General features: G+C 41.2%; 1 protein-coding gene across 10 annotated transcripts in view; it reads right to left on the minus strand.

The window, feature by feature from the left end:
* The window catches only part of SYNJ1 (synaptojanin 1), a 103171-nt gene that overhangs the window by 12339 nt on the left and 67330 nt on the right, over nt 1–23502 (minus strand). For 8 of the 10 annotated variants that reach the window (XM_019476299.2, XM_019476300.2, XM_019476296.2 and 5 more), the window contains 7 exons: nt 21472–21550; nt 18774–18936; nt 15713–15925; nt 14944–15081; nt 6862–6909; nt 4237–4275; nt 4070–4140 (listed from right to left, as the gene is read on the minus strand). In XM_019476299.2, the coding sequence (XP_019331844.2) occupies nt 4070–4140; nt 4237–4275; nt 6862–6909; nt 14944–15081; nt 15713–15925; nt 18774–18936; nt 21472–21550 (751 nt within the window). The remainder of the gene's footprint in view (nt 1–4069; nt 4141–4236; nt 4276–6861; nt 6910–14943; nt 15082–15712; nt 15926–18773; nt 18937–21471; nt 21551–23502) is intronic. The other 2 variants (XM_019476301.2, XM_019476302.2) reach the window with 2 other exon arrangements.

The following is a 23502-nucleotide window of genomic DNA, read 5'->3' on the forward strand; positions in this document are numbered from 1 at the left end:
GTGCTAGGACATGTCCTAGCACAACTGATGTCACAGTAAAATTAGGGTCTGTTTGTACCCTTAACTTTGTCCTTTGTCTTGCCTGTCATTTTGGGAATGTATTCAAATGAGCAACAATGCAGAGATCCCTCAGAAAATGAAAACAGTATCCTTACCATTGCCAAATTCCCCAAAAGTGTCATTTTTATACATTTTTATTGCCAAATTTAGCTGTGTTGTCATCCCCCCTCCTGTTATTCAGGTAAAATGTAGTAAAGTATTCAGGCGAAGATAGCTTAGCTTTAAATCAAAGTCTGGATCCAACTCATCTCTCAGAATAATCAATGCCTGCCATTACAGTCTATGGTTAAGCATTTTATCAAACCTAGCTTTAAATGGCTTTTCCGGTGGAACATATGACAATTTTCTTCCAGGATGCTGAAGTAACTAAGAAATCTAGGAGCTATTGGGCATGATTTACAAATATTACCAAGACACATGATCACACAGGACCAAAGGACTAACACAGGACCCATCTTTTAAAATACACACACACACAACCTTCTCCCCCCCCCGATACTTGGGAGGTTTTTAATGCGAATTCCAAATAGAGTATGTTCAAGTTATTTGGCAGATGAGTGATCTTTAGCAGTCAGCCTGGCCTTGTAAGGACAACTCATGCCAAACCAACCTGATTTCTTTCACTTTGAGGCAACTGGTTTGGTGGGTAAGGGAAATACAGTGAACATAACATACTTAGATTTTAGTAACACTTGACTGTTCCACATGCCATTCTCATATGTAAACTTGAAAAGAATGTGGGCAGACAGTACCATATTTACTCAGTTACAAGATGAGTTTTCCCCATTCATCATGGAGGAAGACAAAGCCTTGCTTTAGAATCAAGCACCCGCAGCTGGGGGCAGTCAGTGGCAGCAGAGGAAGCCCAACTGGGTTCCTGTTTTCAGTGTCTCCCCTCCCTCCACACTCCATCCATCTCACTGGCAGGGAGTCAGTCAGGAAAGGAGGAATCTGTATGCCATTGTGGTCTGCAGCCAGCTGGGCACCCTGAAGAGTAGCCCCTCACAGCTCCTCACTAGAGTCTGACTTGGATGTAGCAGGCATAGGGGAGCTCCAGAGCTACTCCTGTCCCATGCTGCAGAGAGCAGCTATGCAGAAAGCACAGCTCTGTAGCATGCAGATTCCTCCTTCAGGCCTGCTGCAAAGTCAGGGGGTCGGGGAAGGAGAGGAGTTGGCCAGGAAAGGAGGAATCTGTTGGCAGCATAGGACAGGAGCAGCTCTGGAGCTCCTCCTGCACCATATCAGCACAGAAAGAAGTGGAAGGGGGAGGTAGGTGGGAAGGCAAAGGTAGGGAAGTGGGGCTGGGGGGGGCAGGAACCTGGGGAGCAAAGGATGGGGGCAGGCTGCCTTCTCCCCCCGTCCATGCTTTCCATTCCTGCCTTCCTCCCCATGCCTTCTTTCCCCCACCTGCCCCTGCTTTCCCCCCTCCAACTCTGCTTTCCTCACTGAAACAAGTGAGAGGGACAAATTCAAGACGACCCTGAAATAATTTTCTGGATGGAGAAAATTATAATAAAATTTATAATCTTTGATGTCTAGAATCTAATTATTGGGGGATCATCTTAAATTCAAAGTTGTCTTGGATTCAGGTAAACACAGCATTACTGTTAAGGGGGACACACTATTGATTGAATAAACCCCAAGCAAATAACTAACAGTGCTGACAGGAGGTCCCAAGTGGGGTTCACTGGGTTCTGTTCTAGGTTCAATATCATTTAACTTTTTGATAGGTGACAGATGCAGGAAGAGAAAATATTCAAATTTCAGGATGACAAAACTAAAAAGGAACTGTAAACTCTCTGCAGGACAGGATTAAAACTCAAAAGCAATTTTTTTTAAATTGTAAAACTGGACTATAAAATGAAAATTCGAAGACAAAATTTATGGTGTTACATTTAGGGGAGAAAAACAAATGCATGAATACAAAAAAGGGGATAACTAGTTTGGCACCCCAATATGAGCAAAGCCAATATGAATTGGCAATAAGCGACAATTGCAGACAAGCAAATACAGCTTCAGGTTGCTTTAAAAGGAGCATTATATGCAAGAAAGAAGGTAGAAGTACCATTTAACTTGGTGCTGGTTAGTATGCTGGATTATGGTATAAAGTTCTGGGCACTGCATTTTAAGAAGGATGTAGAGAGACTGGAGTGAATCCAGAGGCCAGCAAAAAAGAAATGAGGGCTAGACTGCAGGCCACAAGGAAAAGTTGAAGGAACTAGGTATATTCCATTTGGAAAAAAGGAGAATAAGAAAGGATATATAGTATTAGTATTTTTAAATACCTGAAAAAGTTGCCATAAAGAAGAGAGAGAAAAAAAATGTTCTTCCTTCAGAACACAGGGCAGAAAAAGAGACTATGGGTTTAAAATATACCAAAGCAGATTAAGATTAATTTTCAGGAAATAATTCCAAACAGTAAGAGCAAAAGGACAATGAAACAAGCTGCCTAGGGAAGCTGTAGCACCTCCTTCATTAGAAATTCTCAAGAGTCCAGAAAAGTATATGGGATGGTGTATGAACAGCAACAGCAGCTCTTCAAAGGGTTGGACTAGATGACTCCAAAAGTCCCTTTCAATCCTATTTGAAAAATTCAGCCAGAAAATGATGATGTAGACTAAATTATCCTAATGTTTAGAAGTATTCCTTCATAGTTAAGCTTAAATTTCATTTAATTATTTCACCCCGCTAGTTTTATTTATTCTTTTAGAAACTGATAGGACAGTTATTGGCTCAAAAACAAAAACAAAAAAAATTAAAATCAACTGCTGCTGCTCAGTTCTCAGATTTATGTATAGTCCTTCAAAACAGTTGTGAGGAACAAACAGAAAAAACAAACTCTTAGACAAAGATCTTGCTTTTCATGTAAATGTTCTGATAAAAAAACCTGGCTCCATGACCTAGGAAATATAAACAGGCAATGTTGTTTTCTAGAATGTTTACAAAGCTCTAAATTGTTCTAACAGTTATTTCATTGTGATCATTTTAAAAGCTACATAATAATTTACATGATTTTAACTTTTCCTTGTAGGCAATACTTGAGAAATGCACTCTCCTATCCATGGTGGTGAGTCAAGCTAGGCAAGCCTGAGACAGGTGGGAAAAAATGAAGACTGTAAACATTTCATTTTTCCCCTCTAGCAGCTTTAAAAAGTGGTTGCTTTCATTTAACTGATTCCTACTTCCAGAAGGTGATATGAATAAAGGAGCCCTCACATAGCATCCCCTCCATTTTTGTAGGCTGAGCTTCTCCATGTTAATGCTTCTGAACGGTAGGTCCAAGCCAGTTTTTCTTATTAGCCTTTGCTAATAGATGCCTGTTAAACTTTCCTACTCATCTGCCACTCTCTCTATTACCATGGTTTCCTTGTTCTGGGACCTTTTGATAAATGTGCTGTTTTCTTAATCACAATGAAATGCCCAAGCTACCAAAAACTGCATGCAAGATTTACTTCAGTGTGGTGAAGTTAATACTCCATAAAGAGGAGTTAAATTTGGACTACTATTCAGTACATAAAAGGCAAGGGATTCTATGAAAGATCCTTGGCAAATTAGAATTAAGATAACTGTAAAACCATTATTCATCAATTAATTGTTGACACTACTACTGCCACCAGGACGCACACAAAATTTAACGTATTTCAATAAACACTTGTATCTTTACAAAGCAACAGATTTTAAAGAATGCAAAATGCACAAAATGAAATAACTGATTTGTATTTTTTTAAAGCAGAGCAGATATACACTGCAATTTTTCAGTAATGCTTTACATCCACTTTGCATATGTAACCAACCATATAAAATACAAAACAATGGAGAACTAAGTCCAAAAGCTTTAGTAACATATTTTCAGTATGATTATGGAAGGAATATAATCACTTAACCTACAAAATAACTGCTTATTTTTGCAGTACTCTCCTCCCTACCATTACTCCTAAGAAAACCTACTAATGAAAACATAAGAAGAGAGAGTTTCAGCACAAAAATTATTAAAAAATGAAATGCCTACCGGTCTGGCTGCACTATATCCAACAGTTGCTGTACTTGTGAATCCAGATGAAGGTGGAGGCTGGCTACGAACTGAAACAAACCCATAAGAAACCATTGGTTAAGATACCATTTCAAAGTCCAAGCATTTTCATAATAAAAGTAGTACAAAGCATTTAACTGTATTACCTAAATTATCTTTTCTTTGTGTTCCAGGGCTTTTTTGTGCTTTGAAGCATGAAAAAAGAAGTCAGGCATATATGAGGTTTTCATAAATAGACCCTATGGACCAAATACCATGCAATAATGATATATTAGCACTAAAAGAACCAGGAATACCCCAACTGCATTAGTGATTAAAATCCTTTATCTCTGCAGATAATGTCTATTTTATCAATGTTACAATAGGATCGTCACTGACAGGAAAGTTGCAATATTATATATTATAATCTGCAACTGACCGCTGTGTTTTCAAGAAAGGATTTCAGGAATGAGAGCTGATACCAGAATATGGGACTATACAATCTATTGTATGCATACTCTTGACTGCTGCCTCCAGTATACTCCTATACTTAAGGCAACCATTTTAACCATGGCAGGAGGACAGGATGGGCATTTCCCTCAAGGTAATAACTGGAGCATTTGATAAAGGGATTTGAGGATTTGATACTCCCATAAAAGGGGTGAAAGAAAACTGTACAGGTACTGTCTTGTAATCCCGTGTTCCAGAGTTTCTGCAGGGGTCCAAAGGAATTCCCTTTTACCATTCTGCCTGGAAAGCATTTGCTTTCTGGGATTTTTTTTTTTTTTTAAATCTTCTCTGAAGTACTGGATAAGGGCTTGGTTGGGGTGCTCTGGTACCACTGCTGGTATTTAGAAAGCTCTCATGTGGTGGGGAGAGGGTTTTGCTCATATACTCACAGTCAATCAGAATTCCCATCTACTCCTCTCTCTTGCCCTGGTCAGACTGACAAGAACCCTGCGTGGTTTTGCCTCAATTTAATATGGTGCGGGGTTCTCTTAAATGAAAATGTGCTTAGATTATCTTAAATTCCAGGCCATTACAGCAGCAAGGAATTGGCAATGCTTTAGTCTGCCCTGCTCTTTATCTACACATGCTATAGGCTCAGGTTTGGGGTTTTTCTCTCTCCAGCCCGGATGCTTTGTATTTGTGGTGAGACAGTGTTCAGGGTGGATGATCTTATGGGCTCTTGTACAAATGGTTGTCTGCAAATGCATGGGATTCAGTGGCCTGGGGGGCCCCTTCTAGTCCTATGATCCTATACTGATGAGCATCTTTGAATGTGGTACTTAAGGTGAGATGTTTGCAAAAGTGTAAAAAAAGAGGTCCAGCTCAGACAAGTACACATAAGTAGACAGATTGATAGCTTATGAATGTCTACGGACCATGAAGATATTAGCATAACAATAACTTGAAGGATGCACATAATGGTTTCCTAACACCCAAAGAACACGATTCTTAATCATTTATATTTGCTTTCAGTTGGCAGACAATAGTACTTTCCTTAGACTATATCTACAATAAAAAGGGTTTGTAGGTATAGTGATTTCTGTTGTCAAGATAGATGTAGCTTATACCAGGAAAATAATTATTTTATCATTACAGCTTATGTCAGTTACCGGAACAAAAACTATGCCACTAAAATGGCTTGCTTTTCTGTAGAACTTCTTTATTAAAATACTTTTCCCAAACATAACCATGTTAGTACATATCAATCTTGACTGACATAGCTATGCTGGTAAAAGCTTATCTGGGGTTAGAGGGAAATCTTCCCTCCCATATTCCTACCATGTTGTAAACTGCAGGTAGGAAATCAGCTAGAGATCCCAGCTGGTAAGGGCAGCAGCAAAAGCAGTCAAAGCTGGAACTCTGGGGCATTCAAAGAATTCCAGTTTTGACTGGACCTTTTCTGCCCTTTGTTAACTGGCTGTTGGATCCGACCCTATCACTCCCACATCACCTGATAGCTTCACATCAGCTTCATGCCATACACTTGGACCTTCCTTCTCTGCCTTTTATTTTACACCCTCAAATGTCACTTGTTCATTCACTTTTCTTTCCACTTAGCTGATCTCGTCCCAGTTAACACCCCCGGAATAAAAACACCATGAACTAATATGATGGATATTGTTATCATATTATTCATTAAGCTGGTCTGTTGCATCTCTTCCCTTGTTCCACGTAGTCCTTGCCCATTCAATTTTGGGCTCTTCATGACAGGAATCATCTACTGTCCTGTAGTCCCATAATTAACAGTGATTGATTTTTTTTTAATCCTGTTCTATTTAGCAGAATTCCAGTTACATTCCAGTCACCATGAGATTTTTAGGACAGGAGAAATGGTAACATGAAGGTAAATATTTACTACTGGGTAAGGAAATACAAGATTTAAATGACTTGCTAGAGCTCTAGTCACAAACAAATTATTCTTTATTCCTTTAATAAACCTTCCACCTATAACAGATTTACCCTATGCATCTGTTACTTGCAAAGATTAAATATTCCTTAAATTTTAAAACATTGAGATAAAGAAGAATGCTTTCAAGATTTAAATTACCACAGTCTACTATTTCACAGGCATGCATTAAGTCCCCAAATGTCTAACACTGTAAAGTAGCAAGCGGCTGACAATATAAATAATCAAGTCTGAAAGAGATATACTCTAAAATAAACAAACAAACAAACAAATGGACATAAACCCAGTAATTAGTCAGTATATCTTAAAACACCAACACTACAATCATTCAGATACAAAATTAAAAATTCATTTCCAGAATAGAAAAATTGTTTACCTTCTATCTCTTTCCTAGCTACCCCAGGACTGGGAGGAGCTCCAAGACCTTTGCAGAGAGAGAAGAGAAGCTGTATATTGCATAGAAAAGCAGCCAATTGGAAAAAAAGTAAGAGCAGACAGGACATCACATACAAAAGAGCTCTAAGTCATATAACTATATAGCATTCTAACCACTTGCAGCAGCACAAGGAAGCCAGACCAGTAAGAGATCTAGTTCAGCAAGAGAGCTAACATTTAGAAACATGACAACTTCATTTTCACATTTGAGTTAGAGGAGACATCCCTGCATTAACAATCTTGTGGACAGTGAATAAAATTGGGGTTGACAGGCAGCATCTTGCACTCTCTGAAACAGACTGTACCTATACTTAAAAACTGGAAGGCTAGAAAATTCAAAAATAAAAGTATAGAGTAGTCACACCCTGCAGCCTTAAGTGTCCCCAGAGCAAAAACAGCACCTGGGGATATAATGGATAAGTATAGATCTCTCCTAGAATGAACAGGTATGAGAAATAAGCATGCCACTTGACCGAGTCTGGTGTGTCCTGAAGAGCTGTATTCCTCAATTCCTGTTCACGCATCCTAATTTTCCTTCCCTTTATTTAGGACAGTTGTATCAACTGATGCAGAGATTACACGCAGTAGATCACCATAACTCTTACCAAGGAACGGGAGAAGCGCAACTGCACCCTTCTGGACCTCTGTTTTTACCCTGACTTCTCTGATATGTGGAAGCAAAGGAGCATTACAGTGTATATTCGTGCCATGGGAATACAGCTCTCCCTGGGAGAATCCAAAATGGATCGACAGGAGATAAGGGATATGGGAGATAAGGGGTGATGTAGCCACACCCTCTGGTGGTGCTTTGCATGTGCACAGTGAACTTGGAGCTCCTGTTTTTACATGGCTGCAGAGGCAAGGAGGTTGAGCACCGCCCCTGTTCGCTTCCCCTTTCCTTCTCCCCCAACACTAAATTCAGTGGCAGGGGAAAGGGAAAAGCAGGAGCTGTGGCTAGAGCCTGTGCTGACCAGCTGTTGAGCTCAGAGAACTTGTGACATGCAAGCTCTGGCATGAGCTGGGCTAACATTCCAGAGGGAAAATTTAGGACAGTGGTGACCAACCTTTTAGGCCACTGTGCCACAGAAGTTAAACCCTGTCCCTTCCTTAAGTGCCACTCTGATCCTTGCACTCTCCAAATCCTTACCTGGTAGAGTTTGTGCTCTGAGTGTTAGAACAGAAGTAGGAGGGGCATGGAGTGGTGTGGGGTAGGATTTTGCTGTGAGAGGAGATATCACTGACACGATCCAGGTTGACCCTTCTCTGGTCCCCACCCCCACCAGAGTTTAATATGGTGAGTAAGGATCCAAAGCCCCGAATTCAACAGCAACTGAAGGGTCAGGGAAGGGTTAATGTGGCTCTTGAAAGTGACACCTTATACCTCATACAGCAGGATCCTATCCCCATTCTGCTGCACTGGCTGGAGGGGCTTAAGACCATCTCCATTCCAGCGCCTCCCTTTAGCAAGTGTCCAGGGCTTATGTGCCACCATGCCTTAGGACATGGGTAAAGGGACTGGAATACCTGGTAACTCTGAAGCAGCTTAAACAGAAGTAGATAAATTGCTTGAGTATAGACCAGGCACAGAGAATTAGTGTTCACTAAATTTCCCCTAAACATAGCTTTTATAGTCTAATTAATTTCTATTAATATATACCCACATGCTTAAGGTCACCGAGCTCCACATCATCTGGAAAGCTATAGTACTGTGATGTCAGAGGTGGGTGGAGGTATCATTCACAAGTGGGCAGAATTAAAGCTGCAGGTTGTGTACAGTACTGAGATATGCCCTTCCAGTCTGCCCAAACCCCTCCTTCCAGGAGAACTTTGTCTCCACTTATAAGTCTCACTATATTCTAACAATTATTCAACACTTTTGAAATAACACAGAGCAAGAGCTACTGTAGGACTTCAGTAGTGGGAACAGGACAGATCAGATTTATTCTTTATAGCTGAAATATATTCTTGAAAATAGACCCAACATGGCGTACAGCCTATCCGTTCCCAAAAGTATAACACTTGTTATGCTGTGCAGAATACACTGGACTTGCATGTCAAATCTGTGAGAATAAAAGTTTTAAAAAAAGAGAGTGGACACCCTCTGTCTAGCCATTTTTGTCCCAAATTATCTTAAGAAATAACAAAAGCTCTTTAAGCTTGTTATCTAGTCAAGACTCCCTGAAATCTAATGCACTAGGTATATTTCAAGAATTCAATGTTTTTCTTTATTACTAAAATTTTCTTCTTCAGAAAGGGATTTGTAATAAATGTTCACCTTGAGAATTCCACAAGTTACCTTTATTTCAAAATGCCTGCCATTTCCTAATGCACTCATACAACCTGACCTCTGTTTTGTAGAGAAACCATGAGGGGAAAAACATACCAAATGTGATTAATTAAAAATCTTTTAAATATGGGACCAAAATACCCTTATGCATTAATCATAACTGACTGGTTATTTTATTACATTACTATAAGATAGAGTACGGCTGTTTGGGTACATTAACTATAAATTTCCCTAGCTTAACATGAAAGGTCAACCTTAAGTCTGTTTTTGGGGTAACTGCAGTATCTGTGTGGCCATAACTTAGGGTAAAGTCCATACGTTCTCAATCTTAAAAACTGTTAATAATGAATTAACTGAGCCAAAGCAGCGCAGAACTCAGGAGCCTTGCCAACATGGCAAAACACCCCCACCATGCCTCATACTGCTCTACATCACCCCAGAGAGTTTGCTTGTGAAGCTATCTAGCCATGGGGCTGGAACTTATGAACACTCCAGTTCCTGGGTTATTTTCCTAGTATAAATGAACATCTGCACTCAGTCATAATCAAGAATTTTCTTCATACTCTGCAAGAAATTACTTGGTTACTGTGGTTTTGGAAACTATAAAGATGTAAAACACTACAGAACATATACTTTAAACTTAATGCTGAACTCCAAATGCTTGAAAACTTATTTTTTAGTACTAAAAAAAATTCTTAATGATAATCATTTTGCACCACCAAATAAAAGCACTATTCTGCTGCAAATACTGAAACAGAGCTATTATAGTGCAGTCTAATTATTTCTGTTTTTTCATATGAACATGCTGAACTGAAAGAAAATGCAGAATTTTAGACTACTCCCAATACAGGCGCATAACACGATTACACTGTGACAAAGCTTAGAGCCCCACGGGAAAGTCTTCATATCATGAAGGACCATGAGCATGCTTGTCAAGCACTGAAGGGAGTGAAATGCCTGAGAAAAAATTAGAACGTTATATGGGCAACCTGTAAGACGAGGTATTTATTTAAAATTAAGGGTTTCAATTTAATTTCAGTTGTTTAAGGATTTCAATTTAAATAGATACCACTGTGTCAACTTATAATTATAGATAACATACAAGGTACATCTAACTTGCCTCACTACCTGTGTGTTGCATGAGCTTAAGAATGACGTTTGTTTTTACATATAACAGGTTTGTTCAACTGGCAGCCCGTAGGCTGCTTACAGCCCCAGGACTCTAGGACCAGATACCAATCCCCCTTCGCTTTTTGCTGCTGCTGAAGTCTAAGCTCTCCCTCCTTCCTCCAGCTTCCACTGCTTTTCTCTACCCTTAGGGGCACAGCAGAGTGAAGCCACGTGGGACTGAGGGACCCCATGGTCAGAGAGCTTGCAGAGATCTGGGGATCTCTTGCAGCATCCCCAGTCATGCAATACAGCCAGAGTTGACTACCGTACAACAGGGGTTGGGCACAGGTGGCACAGGATGGGAAGAGGTTGCACAGTGTAGTGTGGTGTGTCCACTTGTGCAAGATGCCTCTGTGGCACAGCAAGTCCCCACAATGCAACGCATCATTAGTCCATGTGGTGTGGGGGCAGGAGAGAGAGACGTGCGTGACATGGTACGTGGACCACAGAATATGCGGCCTACTTGGTAGGTGGCTGGGAATCATTTGGTCCCTAGCTGCTCTGAAGTTGGACAGCCCTGTACTACAATATCAATTTAAAAAAATACTGTGTATGAAGTGCTATGTAAAAAAGGCAACAAATGCAGATAAGACCCAAGGACCTCATATTCTAAATAAGATGAGAGGCAAGATGACACAGTGCAACAAAAAGACGACAGTGAAGGATTAATAAGGTAAAATGGGTTGTTTCCAAAAAGATGATTTGAGAAGGAACTGGAACAAAGACATGGAGAATGTTTGTTTCTTTCAGATACAGAAAGCTGCAGAGAAGCTATAAAAACTGAGTGGGAAATAGTGAAAGAAGAAGAAATGGGATGAAAGTGAAGCAGAATGGGAAATGAAAAATACAGCAAAAGTTCTGTTATCCAGCATCCATGGGGAACAGAGGATGCTGGTTAATCAAATACGCTGCGTCTGATGCACCAGGGCTTTCACTTCCTGGCATCAGTGTGCTGGGGGGGGGGAGGGGGGCGGGCACACAGGCTGCTTTGCCCCGGGCCGTGGTCCACAAGGAAAAAGTAGGACTTGGCTCACAGAGGCGAAACTGGAAGTGGGATTTCCGGTTTCACTTTTGCTGCATCCCTCAGAAGGAAGATTTGTATTGACAGATGCCAGTTAGTGGAGCATTCTGGATGGTAAACTGCCAGATAACACAGCTTTGGCTGTACTTTACACTTGCATTTACTAAACTACATAAAAATAAATTCAGATCCCTCTTCTTTACACTACTCATTTTTTGAGGAGTCCTAGCCTCTGAATAATTTATGCAGAAAAATATGATAATTAATCTATCAATGAGTTGTGCTGGGTAAATATGATTAATAGTTAAAATAATTATGTGTTAGAGAACAGCTAACACCAAAATACTTCAACCTAAACTATAAACGATCATATCTGCAATATTATACCTTAAAGAGATACATCTGCACATAAGCAGGGGAAATGCATGCGATACCAAAAGCACTTTCACCTGCCCAAAAGTCTGTCCTCCTAGAACTTTATTGTAATACTCCAAATCCCTGAACACTTTCAGACTACCATTGAAAAAAACAAAACAAAAAACAAAACTGCAACATAATTTTTTCTTCTCCATTCGAATGCATTTAACTTTTACAACTAGCTATGTCTAAGACCCCAGAATAAATTAGAGAGGGAGAAGGGAAAAGGGGAGGGGGAAAATGCATATAATTTTATACCATTTTGTAAATTTTTGGAAGGTCTCAAACATAAGAAGGATCACACTGGATCAGACCAATGATTCATCTAGTCCAGTATCCTCTCTCTGGCAGTGGCATAAGTAGATACTACACACAAAGAGCATCGAACTGAATATTTCTAGAGCGATCCCACCGTGTCAAAAATCATGAGACAAACTCTTAAAAATCAATCAATCAATCAATCAATCAAGAGATTGGCATGTAAATCATGAAATGCTATTTTTGAAGTGTATTGGGGGGGGTGCTGTAAGTGTGTGTGGGGTTTGGAGCCAGTGGAGGGAGGGTCCCTGCACACCCTAGCGTGGGGTACTGTGGGTCAGGATTCAGGGGCAGAAGCAGTTCTGGGGGCTGGGGCTTGGAAGAGAGGAGTAGATACAGACAGCACCCACCTATAAGTGGCAGGGAAGGGGCAGAGGGAGAGAGAAGGGGTGGGGGGAGATGGAGACCCCCCTGGTGAGTGGGGAAGGAGTAGGACAGGAACAGGGGCTGGAGTAACTGGGGTCCTGGGGCCAGGGTGGGTTGATCAGAGGCACTGGGGGTGGGTGGAGGGGGGGGGGGGGTGCCATGCAGCTCCCTGCAGCAGTGTGCACCCCTGAGGGAGGTATGGGTTGAATTGCCTGCTGCAGGCTGGGGCTCTGCGCCCTGCTGCCTTTGCCTGGGAGCTCAGCAGCATGAGACCACTGCTGCCTGCCAGGCAGGCAGGAGACGGTGTGCTGGCCACACAGCATGTTCCTTGCCCACCCAGCAGCAGGAAGCACGCTGGCGTTGCACAGCTGAACTCCTGGGGTAAAGGCAGCAGGGCGAGAGCCCTGAGCCCGCAGCAGACAGCCTGCCTCTGCTCCATGGGGGGCACATGCCTTCCATGCCCCCCCATGGGGTTACATGCTGCTGTGGGGAGGCACTGATTGGTCTCAACCACCAAGTCTATCTCCTGGGACCAAAGTATTAACTTTCTGTACAGGAACCCAGATGGAACCTGGGACACATGGAGAAAGAAAGAAAGAAAAAGAGCAAGCCAAAGAGAGTAAAGGAGATTTTTTGCTTTCCCTCTAAGACCAGCCCAGAGAAAGATAAAGCAGAAGGGACCCCTGTCTAGCCCAGAGTGTTAGCAAATCCTTAGAACTACCAGTTTGCAAGACTTGAATTATTTTGCTAAAATCTGTAAGTTTATGGTATCTTTGAAGACACAAGTGACTATTGTTAATGAATCCCATTACTAAAAGCAACTTCCTCTTTTCTTTCATGTTGTCCTCAAAAGTCATTAAGCAGAAAGCTAGAATGCTATAGCCAGGGTAGGAAGACCTGATTAAGAATCTCTTGCATTCAAAAGCTTGTTTAACTCTGTTCCAATTATTTAGTTAGTTCAATAAGAGATATCCCCATAAGAAATCCTTGCTTCTCACAATTTCTGGACCATCACAACTACAGCAAAACTCTTACACTACCATAACCACGATATTCTCTAATGCTCTGAGAAAGAGTACAAGCAGTCCAGGACTCAGAGCTCCTAGTTTCAGGAACTAAGGAAGCTATAATGAAAGTCTTATATGCTAAGTAAGGGCTCAGGCAAGAGGTGTATACCTGGAAGCATGCCCTGGAGACCCAGAGATAAAAATCCTGGTTATACACTACCCAGACCAGGGGGAGATCAGATGAACCATAGTGGAGGACACTTGAAAGCACTTGTGGCCCAGAGATTTGGTGACCATCCTGAGGACACGTGTCAGCTGTGACACTAGTTAAGCTTGTGAAATTATACTAACTACTTGCATGATTATATATTAATCAACCTTTTTTAAATAATATTTCTTTTGAAGGAAACAGCAAGTCTTTTCACAGTGAAAATTAAAAAAGCTTTTATTTTTAAAATAAAAGGATGTCTGTTCATATTCTCCAAGAATATAATGAAGATCTGGGCCAATGTTGATTTCCATGACTATAACTTTTCAATAACTTCTGGAGAGAGATTTTCATGTTCATTTACTTAATCAGAAAATAGCATCTGGTGTCAACAACTTGGAGATCACAAAGTCTACTGTAATTCAAGAAAAGGAGAGAGTTTAAGACGCTTGGAATGAAATCTATATATGAAGAATGGAGAGGAGGTTGTTCTTTGCTTATTTTTTAAACAAATGAATGTACATCACAATGTAGCTAGGAAAATCGATCTTCAGGCAGCACCAGATTAAACAGTCTCAAGAGAGAGGACACAGAAGTTTTGCTTCTAGTCAGATTTGAAAATTAAATGATTACCTCCAAATTCTTTTCTAGTAGGCGCAGGGCTCCTACCCCCTTACAGTATATATCAAATGAATGCAGCATGAATAAAAAAGGTCAATAAAAGGAAGAATGAGAACATTAAAAAAAAAATTAAGTTGCTTATTTAAATTGTCCATATGGTTTCTAAATATCCAGTCTCTCCCTGCTACTTGCATATGCAATCTGTATTTACTCTGAAGTAAAGACATTTAATTAAGAGTTTAATTAAACGAGTATGCCTCAAAGGATTAAACACTAAACTTTTGGAAACAATTGCAATGATGTAATTAATGAAAACTTTAATTATAAACACCAGTAAAATTCTTTAACTCATTAAAGTCACCCAAACTGATAAAAAGCAATCATAAAAAGTAGTCATAATACAAAGTTAAAAAAATCTAGGCAAAAAAGTCAATGAATTCATGTTATTTTTAATTAGTTACATTGACCTAATGGAACTTCTGGTTTATTTCGTTTGAGCCAAAAACACCATAACTATTTATGCAAGATATGGCATTTCAGTTCTTATCACACAGTAAATTACGCTGTGCAATATTCCACATGGTGCAGAACACATTTTACTGCATTACCTGATGGCGGGGGTGGTCTCTGTGGTGGGGCAGGCCGTGCTGGTGGAGCAACTGGCCGAGGAGGAGGAGGGCGTTTAGGTTCCAAGCTCTGAGTAGGTTCTTTCTGCTGTATACTTGGTTGAAAATCAACTGGTGAACCTGAGAGAGAGAATCAATCTATTTAATGACACTATAAAAATCAAAAGATTTTCCTATTAAAAAGCTTTTGGTATCGCAGTGGAGGATATGCACACACTTGCTCACATACCAGCAGCACCCATCTGTGTGTGTGTGTGTGTGTGTGTGTGTGGGGGGGGGGGGGGGGGGGGGGGGGGGAAGAGATGAACATGAAGTGGTAAAACAAAGCAAATTCATACTCGAGTAAAAATTACGTTTACCAAAAGATCCGACCATTCAGCATTCCTCTAGGTTTCTTGAATAGGTTCATAAACCATACTGAAAATAATTTTCCTTTCAACCCAGGCCTCATTCTGGGAGAAAGGAATATTAAGGAAAATTCATAATGCAGGCTGATAAAAACATACAGAGATCATGTTCCCAACAGCATGGCAACTGAAAAAAAAAGTGACAGTGATTTTTATATATCACTACAGTTTCCTATACTCATTCTCATCACTGTTTAGACCAACTGTCATATTTGGGCTTCAGTTTTCCTTCATGTAAAGTAAAGTAAGGACAATACTGAAATCCTTTTTAAAGTGGTTCTTGATTTAAAATGAAAAAGGTCTATGAGAGCTTGGTACTATTACCATCTTCTACAGATACCTACTTTGTGAGGATATAGGTGGTCCAGGAGTTCTTGTTGGTGCTCGGCTTGGTCTTATGGGAAGGGTGGGTGGTGGTCCATCAGCAAATGTAGGTGATTGGCAAGGACTGGAACGCGGCGAAGAGCTTGGTGAAGTTCCAAGACTAGAACTTGCAACTGGCTGTAGATGCTGAGGAAGAATTTCTTCCACTTCAGCACTATAGTCATCAACATCTCCTAAAACAAAGGAAAAAAAAGATCATACAATAAAAATTTCTACAAATGCCTGTCCAGTCATGGATAGAGCAGCTATTTAATTGAGATATTCACTTCTCACACTAGAAATATCCAAATCCTAAGTTTAAAAATACCTACTGAAAAAAACCTTTCTACGTTACCCTTACACCATAAAACTGTTAATATAAAGAATGTGGGCATATAAGAGGCAGCTGGTAATGTTAAATTTGTGCATAATGAAAACTCCTAGTACAACAGGAAGTCCTGCAAGGTAAATACTTACTTCAAAGGGATAAGGCTACAATACATTTAAAGATGTCCAAGCCAGCAGTGTAGAAAGCAGCAAAAGCTTCAGCATTCACTGTATAAACTGGCCTGGACCCATTGCCATACACTTGAACTTCAGTACAGGCTTATCTATATCTCTCTGCAGTGTCACTGTTATTGTGCCCAACCTAGCGTGGGTACATCTACTTGTGCTGTAGTCATATCTTTAGCTCTGGTGTAGAAATACCTTTCTAACCCCAACCCCCCTCCACCTGCCTGCACTCTCTCCCTTTGGTGAACACATTAATTGGCAAGCTGTCCTCTGCCCTGCCAGGGAGGGTTCCAGACCTGGGAGATTACCACCCACCCAGAAGCCTAGAGATTGTATGCTACCCTATCAGCCTGTAAAGTGATAATGAACCATCCCCTTTGTAATTTCTGTCTCAACTATTCTCTCTCTTTATATGGGGAACAAAACATACCACTGAGAAAAGATCTGTGCAGGTTCAGAATGTGGCAGCCCACTGTTCACCAAGTCTTTTGAGTGGATATGGTGCTCTTTAGACTACGTGTTCATTGAGGAGCTGATGCATTCCAAGTACCTCTGCTGATTTCCTTGCATGAGACTAGACCTAACAATTTTTCCTCATGACTACAGCAAAATTATCAATTAACAGGGGATTACAGATGACAATTTTCACAGGAGGTAGAGAATGATTACAAAAACTCACTGTCGGAAGAGACTAATATGGACTAAGATGTTGAGAACCAAGTGCAAAACCTGCTTCCTTATACAAAATTTACCACAATAGGACTCTGATCAACAAAAGAACTTGTATGTGAAATTAAAATCCAATTTTTCTAAAAGTATGTAACAACTTGAATTTGCCCTTTGCCAGAGAAAAGGCAAGCAATTATTCCCATTTTCTTTTTCTGGTTCAGGGCAGATGAGTACAAAGAAATAATCTAGAAATATATCAAAAGCATCTGAACTACTCCTGCCTAAATAACTTATATTATAGGTATAATGAAGTATAGCAGCACCACAAAATAAAATAAGGAAAGATTTTAAAATAATTTTACGAGTGTTGCAGCGGCGAGTGGCAACTGCCCGCAGGCCTGCACCTTTTCTCAGGGGGGTGCACTGCCATGCTCATGGGGTGCACATGCACCCCCTACGCATCACCAATGCCCACAACTCCCTGCAGGTGAGTTGGAGGAAGGGGTCATTGGCAATATGCCAAAGGGGAGGCACATTTGCCCCCTCTCCCACTTGATTTCTGCACCTATAGTGAATGTGGGGCTGTAGCCTGGTCAGACCAGCCAGCAGGACCCAAGTGCAGGAGGGCGGAACAGGGTAACAAGACTCACTGCCATCACCTGTACCAGCCGTACCGCCAACAGCAGGAACACTAACGGACCTGGGGGGTGAGGGGGTGCCCTGCTCTCACCCCCTCTGGCTGCCACAGTGCAGGCAGCCTGAGGGAAGCAGTGGCAACCAGGCCATGCTACCCCCCATAACCCACCCCTGCTATGGATTGGGAGTGAGGGGGGCCTTGAGTCCAAAAAGGCTGAGAAACACTGGACTAGAGCACTTCTTTTGATTTGCAAGAGACACTGCTAAGTCAAGTTACATGCATTAGGCGGTTCTATATAAAACTGCTTTATATAGTTCAGAGTCTGGGTGTGGTTTGGAAAATATTATCCTTCTTCTTTAGCATACTTAAAAATTTATCAGACCTGCTTCATCTTCTTGTGTGGTGTAACACAAGGATATCAGTACTATTTTTTGAGATTGTCCTCTCCTGTGCTTAGTCATAGTAAATCTTTCCCTGAGCTACCACAATGTAGAGGTGAACAATTTTTTACCCATTTTCAAATACAGATAACTCTCTGTTAACTGACCAGTGGAGGTGTTCTGTTGCACAAAAAGAAGAATCAGTAATCAGTAAAACAGGTTTTTTTTTTATAGAAATAGCAAACCCCTTTGGTAATTGTTTTACAAGCAAAAGAACCAAATTTCCTTTTCTCAAAACTGTTGTTAAGGAAGTTAGCCTTTCCATTCTTTTAAGGAAAGTTTTGAATTCACAGTCCTCACATTTTGGTACAGTGTTTTGCCTTGTACTTTCAAAGTAGTTTCCAAGGGTTGGAAAGCATAATTTCATTAAACCCACTTGATTCCCCATGCCTTTTGTGCCTCTGAACAACAACAACCAACAAAGCTACAAAAATGTTGGCAAATGAAGAAATCAACAGCATAAAGTAAGAATAGAAACCTCTAGATCACTGGTTTCCAAACTGTGGGACATAACCCCAAATGAGGTTACAACATCAGTGAATGGGGTAGCGGGGCTGGGGGCTGTAGGTTGGGAATGGGGGGCCATGCTGAGGAAGTTTGGGAAACACTGCTCTAGCTAGTGTTGCCCAGCAAGCTGGTCAGATCATGCTGATTTTCAATTTATCAGCTGTAGATATGGTACAAGATTAAAAGAAAAATGTTTAAGTGGTGCATACATATAAACATTTGTTTGAGTATATATGTACACGTTTCAAAAACTGAAATTCATTTAATTCAACAAACCTTCCATATCATAGTCTGCAGAAACCTCAGCATCTTCACAAAGCAAAGTGGAACTGGTTGATGAAGGTAATCCAACACTAATCTTCTCCAGGCTCATCTCATCTTCCAAACTTTTGATCCAGTCTGGGTTTTTCAAGTTAATATTTACGATCCTTCCTAACAGCTAAATTACCATAAGACAGAGACACTCAAGATACAAAACTTTCCAAAAATAAAAGTATTTAAAATTAAAATTAAGTAGTACAATCACTTTTTCTAAATATACATATAATACATTAACTTATCTGCACAAAAATACTGAGCAAGCCTGTCTATCAGGATAGGATTCCTATGACAAAACAATGACCTAAGGCAGGGGCGGGCAATTATTTAGGCCCAAGAGCCACATGGGGAGTTTTGTTGAGTTATCACAGGCCAGGTCAACACCCCCAAGCAACAATTCACCGAAACTCCCTATGGGGCTGTAGGTGGGCAGGGAGCAGCAATCAGAAGTGGGAGGGGAGGATGAGGCAGGGATCACAGGGCCAGCTCATGTGTAGTTACAGCTCAGGATCAGGATCTGCTCCCTCAAGCCCTAGCTCTCTGGGGAAGGTGGCCAGGGCAGGGGGGAGGGGGATGGGCACAGCAGGGAGTTGCCTGGGCACTAGGTCCCAGGAGCCTGAGGGCAAGTGGAAGGTGGGGGGTACATGCAGCAGAGTTCACCTGGGCAATGCAGTCTGCAGCTGCCCCCATGGTGCTCCACATGGGGCTGAGCCCTGCCTGCTTGTGCCAGGGCAACCCACACCATGCTCCTTGCAGCTGGTGGGTGCTGCTCTGCTCCCCTTGCCTCCAGCAGTGGCTCCTCCTCCTGCTCCTGCTGTGCCACTCCAGGTGGGCACCCAGGCAGCTTCAGTTGCGTGACTCCTGTCTCAGAACACAGGATTCCACTTCAGCTCCCAGATGCCTTCCAGCACCTGGCTAGCTGCAGCCACACCAGGAACAGCCCTACCAGAAGCTGTGTGCACTGACCAGAGCTGGACCACGGACATCAGTGGGAGTGTGGCGCAGGCAGCCCGAGTGCAAGTAGGTGGGGCTTGGCCCCATGCAGAGCACTATGGGGGCAGCTGTGGGCCGGATTCAGTCACCTGGCAGGCAGGATTCAGCCTGCAGGTCATATTTTGCCCACCTGTAATCTAAGGTGTTGACACGATTCAAATGCAGCACAGCTGCTCCAACTTTAACCCTAGATAAAGGAGTATTAAAACTAGATTGGTTTTGCTGCATTTGAATCATTATCAGCTCATCTGCTCTTATACATAATAGTTAGAATGTACCAGCTACTACCCTTTTGAAAGGGCCCTAAGGTTCTTATCTGCACACCCTTAGCTTCTTCCCTAGCACCATAAAATGTCAGCATCTTTTCCACTCCAGTCTTCCTACTGGTAGGTCAATATCCTTGGAACATTTGCCCAACTGATTCCAGTTTAACATTTTGATATCTCCATGTCCTTTAAACTTCTGCAATGCTTTTTAATGAAAAATAAGTGCAACAAACTATCATATTCCAGGACTCTTTTTTTTCCTAAAGTTAAGTATGACCTATGACTCTTCTCTGCCACGTCATAATTTTCTTTTTATTTGCCATGGACTTGATTTTGAGCTCCAAAAATAAGCAATGATCCCAATCTGCAACAGACTATATAATGCCTGGATCCTGCATTCTGACAATTTCCATGTAGGACAGGGATTTAAATGCAATTTACTGACTTCCATGGAAATCTGTGCAGTTGAAAGGATAGGCCTATAAAAATCAGACTACAGGATCTAGGTCAGGGGTCGGCAAGGTTTTGTGGAAGGTGCCAAAAACACCTGCAACCTCGACTTGTAAGAAGTTGGTGTGCTGGGGTGGATAGCGGGTGAGCCTGTGAGGGGCCCGATCCTTGTTGTGGTAGCACAGCCCCGGCTCCTTCCCCACCATCTACCCCAAGGCACGTGTGCCAGGGGTTGCCTACCCCTCATCTAGGTTTTAAGTCAATAGAAATCTGAAAAGAAAAGGTACTAGATACCAGAGATGAAATACTTTTCATAGTGAATGAAATAGCAAAACTCTTCAATAGAACCACATTTCTACGCATACGAGTGCTACACCTTTGCTAAGTATATTGCGTTATAAAACAAAAGCTTGGCCCACACTGTACTGTCAGGACAAGTTTAACACACAAACTAACAAAACAGAAGCACCTTTTTTGAAGCAGTAGAAAAGTAAACTCATTTTAAGAAACACAACTATGAACTCTTGACTTGTATTAGTAGTATAAGTGTTAGTCTCTATTATGGGTATGTCTATTAAGCAAAGTGTATACCTAAACCCCATCTACCTCAAGTGGATTTAAACTACAAGCTTAAATGTTTTGACAAATCAGAACCTAACAAGGTGTTGTTCTAGCAATGGTAGCTGATTGAAAAAAAAAAATTAGAGAGACTGTGGCTAAACACAAAAGATTCACAGAAGGAAGATTGAAATGGTATTTTTCTGATTTCAAAAGTGGGGCATACATGTAGAACAATTAGGGAAAAATATCTTTTAGAAACAAAATGTGTATTACATTTTATGTCTATTAGTCTAGTAGGAAACATACATTTAGAAACCCTGATAACATGACATTCTAATTCTTTACATTCTAATTGCTTCAGATAATGACCATAATTTTCACATTACCTCTGTACCAGTCAGATTCAGAACGTTCAAAGCAGAGCTTCCTTCCAGAAAGGTTACCCACATTTTGTCTTCTACAAACCTTCAAAATTTAAAAGATAATATGGAAATCACAAACTGTGATTAAACCAATGTTATATTGTCAGCTACTAAGTTGATTACAGATTTTATTTTGAACAACTTACTTAAGATAAAGCAAAATAAAGGGTTGTCTAAAATATAAATATTTAGTTAATCATTTCCATAACTCTGTCTGTATTTTAAACCAGAAAAAGCACACACAAAAAAATGGAATCATTCAGTACAATTATAATCTCTCTCCTGCAGGGGCAGAAAAGGTACCTGCTCAACATTCTTAAGAAACAAGGTTTGTTTGATATTGACTCAACTGCATAGTTGGTGGATATGCTAGACAAGCTTAGGCACAAAATGCCTTTGCACTCCCAACTATGTAGCCGATTCAATAAAAGATACTACTCAACAACTCTTTCTTATCACATATTCCCTGGACTGTCATAGCAACATACTACCACTCTAACCTTTCTAACTCCACACACAAAACATATTACAAGGTATATTACCGTATTAACATGGCAGGGAGGGGAAAGCCTCTTGTCTTAGAATCAAATATGAGGGCAGTAGAAGGGCAGGCAGCTGCTGTGACTTGGGCTTCAGCCTCTACCTGGGGTCAGGACCAAAGGCACAGCTGCTGCCCACCCACCACATCTGTACCTCGCTATCTTCCCTCCCCCCACCTGCAGTCTCTGCTCTTCTTCCTCCCCTCTTACCCTTGCCCCTTGCCAGCAGGTTCTGTCCACAATGCAGCCTGATGCACTCAATGATCCCAACCCAACCCTATAGTAGTGGTGTGCAGCCTGCACAGCTGCTATGGAGGCTGGGCTGAGGCTGTGCTCAGTGCCCCAGGCTAGAATGTGGATGGAGGCTGCTTGTGCAGAGCAAGGGTAAGGTAGGGAGGGGAAAGGGGGGAGCAGAGACAGGGAGATCAGGAAAGCAGGGAAACAGAGGCAGAGAAGGAATGCCCCCCCCTTCCAGTCTGCAGGGGGCAGACAAGCAGGGGACAAGCTACTTGACCTCCCCATACCATCTGACACCCCCCCCCCCCCACTTACTACCTGCCTCCCTGCAGCAGCAGGGGGATGAATTAAAGGTGACACTCCAATAATTAGATTCTATACATGGAACCCTAATTAATTTATACATTTTCCATGTATAGAATATTATTGGGGCGAGGCATCTGAAATTCAGCATCATCTTAGATTTGATTAAATACTGCTAATTGTATTCGAGTTCAACACAGTTCTTTTTTGCTTTGTTTTGCTCTGTAAAGACTGAGATTTTCTGATCAACGTAAAACTCTCCCCATACATATCTTGTGCTCTATGAAAAGAGTATATAAGAATATGAAAAGGGCTGAAGGCCTTTAACTTACTACTGAGTTCATAAGAGCACTCACAACTCCTTGCAGGTTCTATCAAGGTGCAGCCCTCCTAACTGTTACACAAGAGTTCAGCAGAATTCTATCCTACTGTAAGATTTTGCATGCACAGATCACCTGGCAGGATCCAGGCACTAAGGAGTTAAGATGAAAGGTGAAAACCTGACCTAAATGAAGGCAAGAGAAATTTTGCCTTTAAAAAAAAAAAAAAAAAGAGGCCAGGATTTTACCAGAAGTTTTATGGACACAGTGTGGTTAAATGCCATTGGTATGGAAGTATGTGTGGGTATTGCTAAGTAATTTCCTAATTTAGTAGGAAATTAGACTCTCCCCATAAACATTTTCTCATTTAGTTATCAGCTGTCTATGTAATGGACCACTAAAATGCTCTTTCTTAATTCTCAACTTCCTCATTAGAAAATATATAATGCGGAAAATTAAAACTAAACAATTCTGTTCTTCTCCCTCCCATACCTTTTTGCCTCCTTCTACTGTATTTAATATACCTCAGGTCCCTTCAGAACTCCCTTGACTCCCCAGCCACCTTGGTTCTTTTCCAGTGCTACTTTTATTTTTCA

The sequence above is a fragment of the Alligator mississippiensis genome, chromosome 1 (assembly GCF_030867095.1).
Source record: "Alligator mississippiensis isolate rAllMis1 chromosome 1, rAllMis1, whole genome shotgun sequence".
Classification (NCBI taxonomy): domain Eukaryota; kingdom Metazoa; phylum Chordata; order Crocodylia; family Alligatoridae; genus Alligator; species Alligator mississippiensis.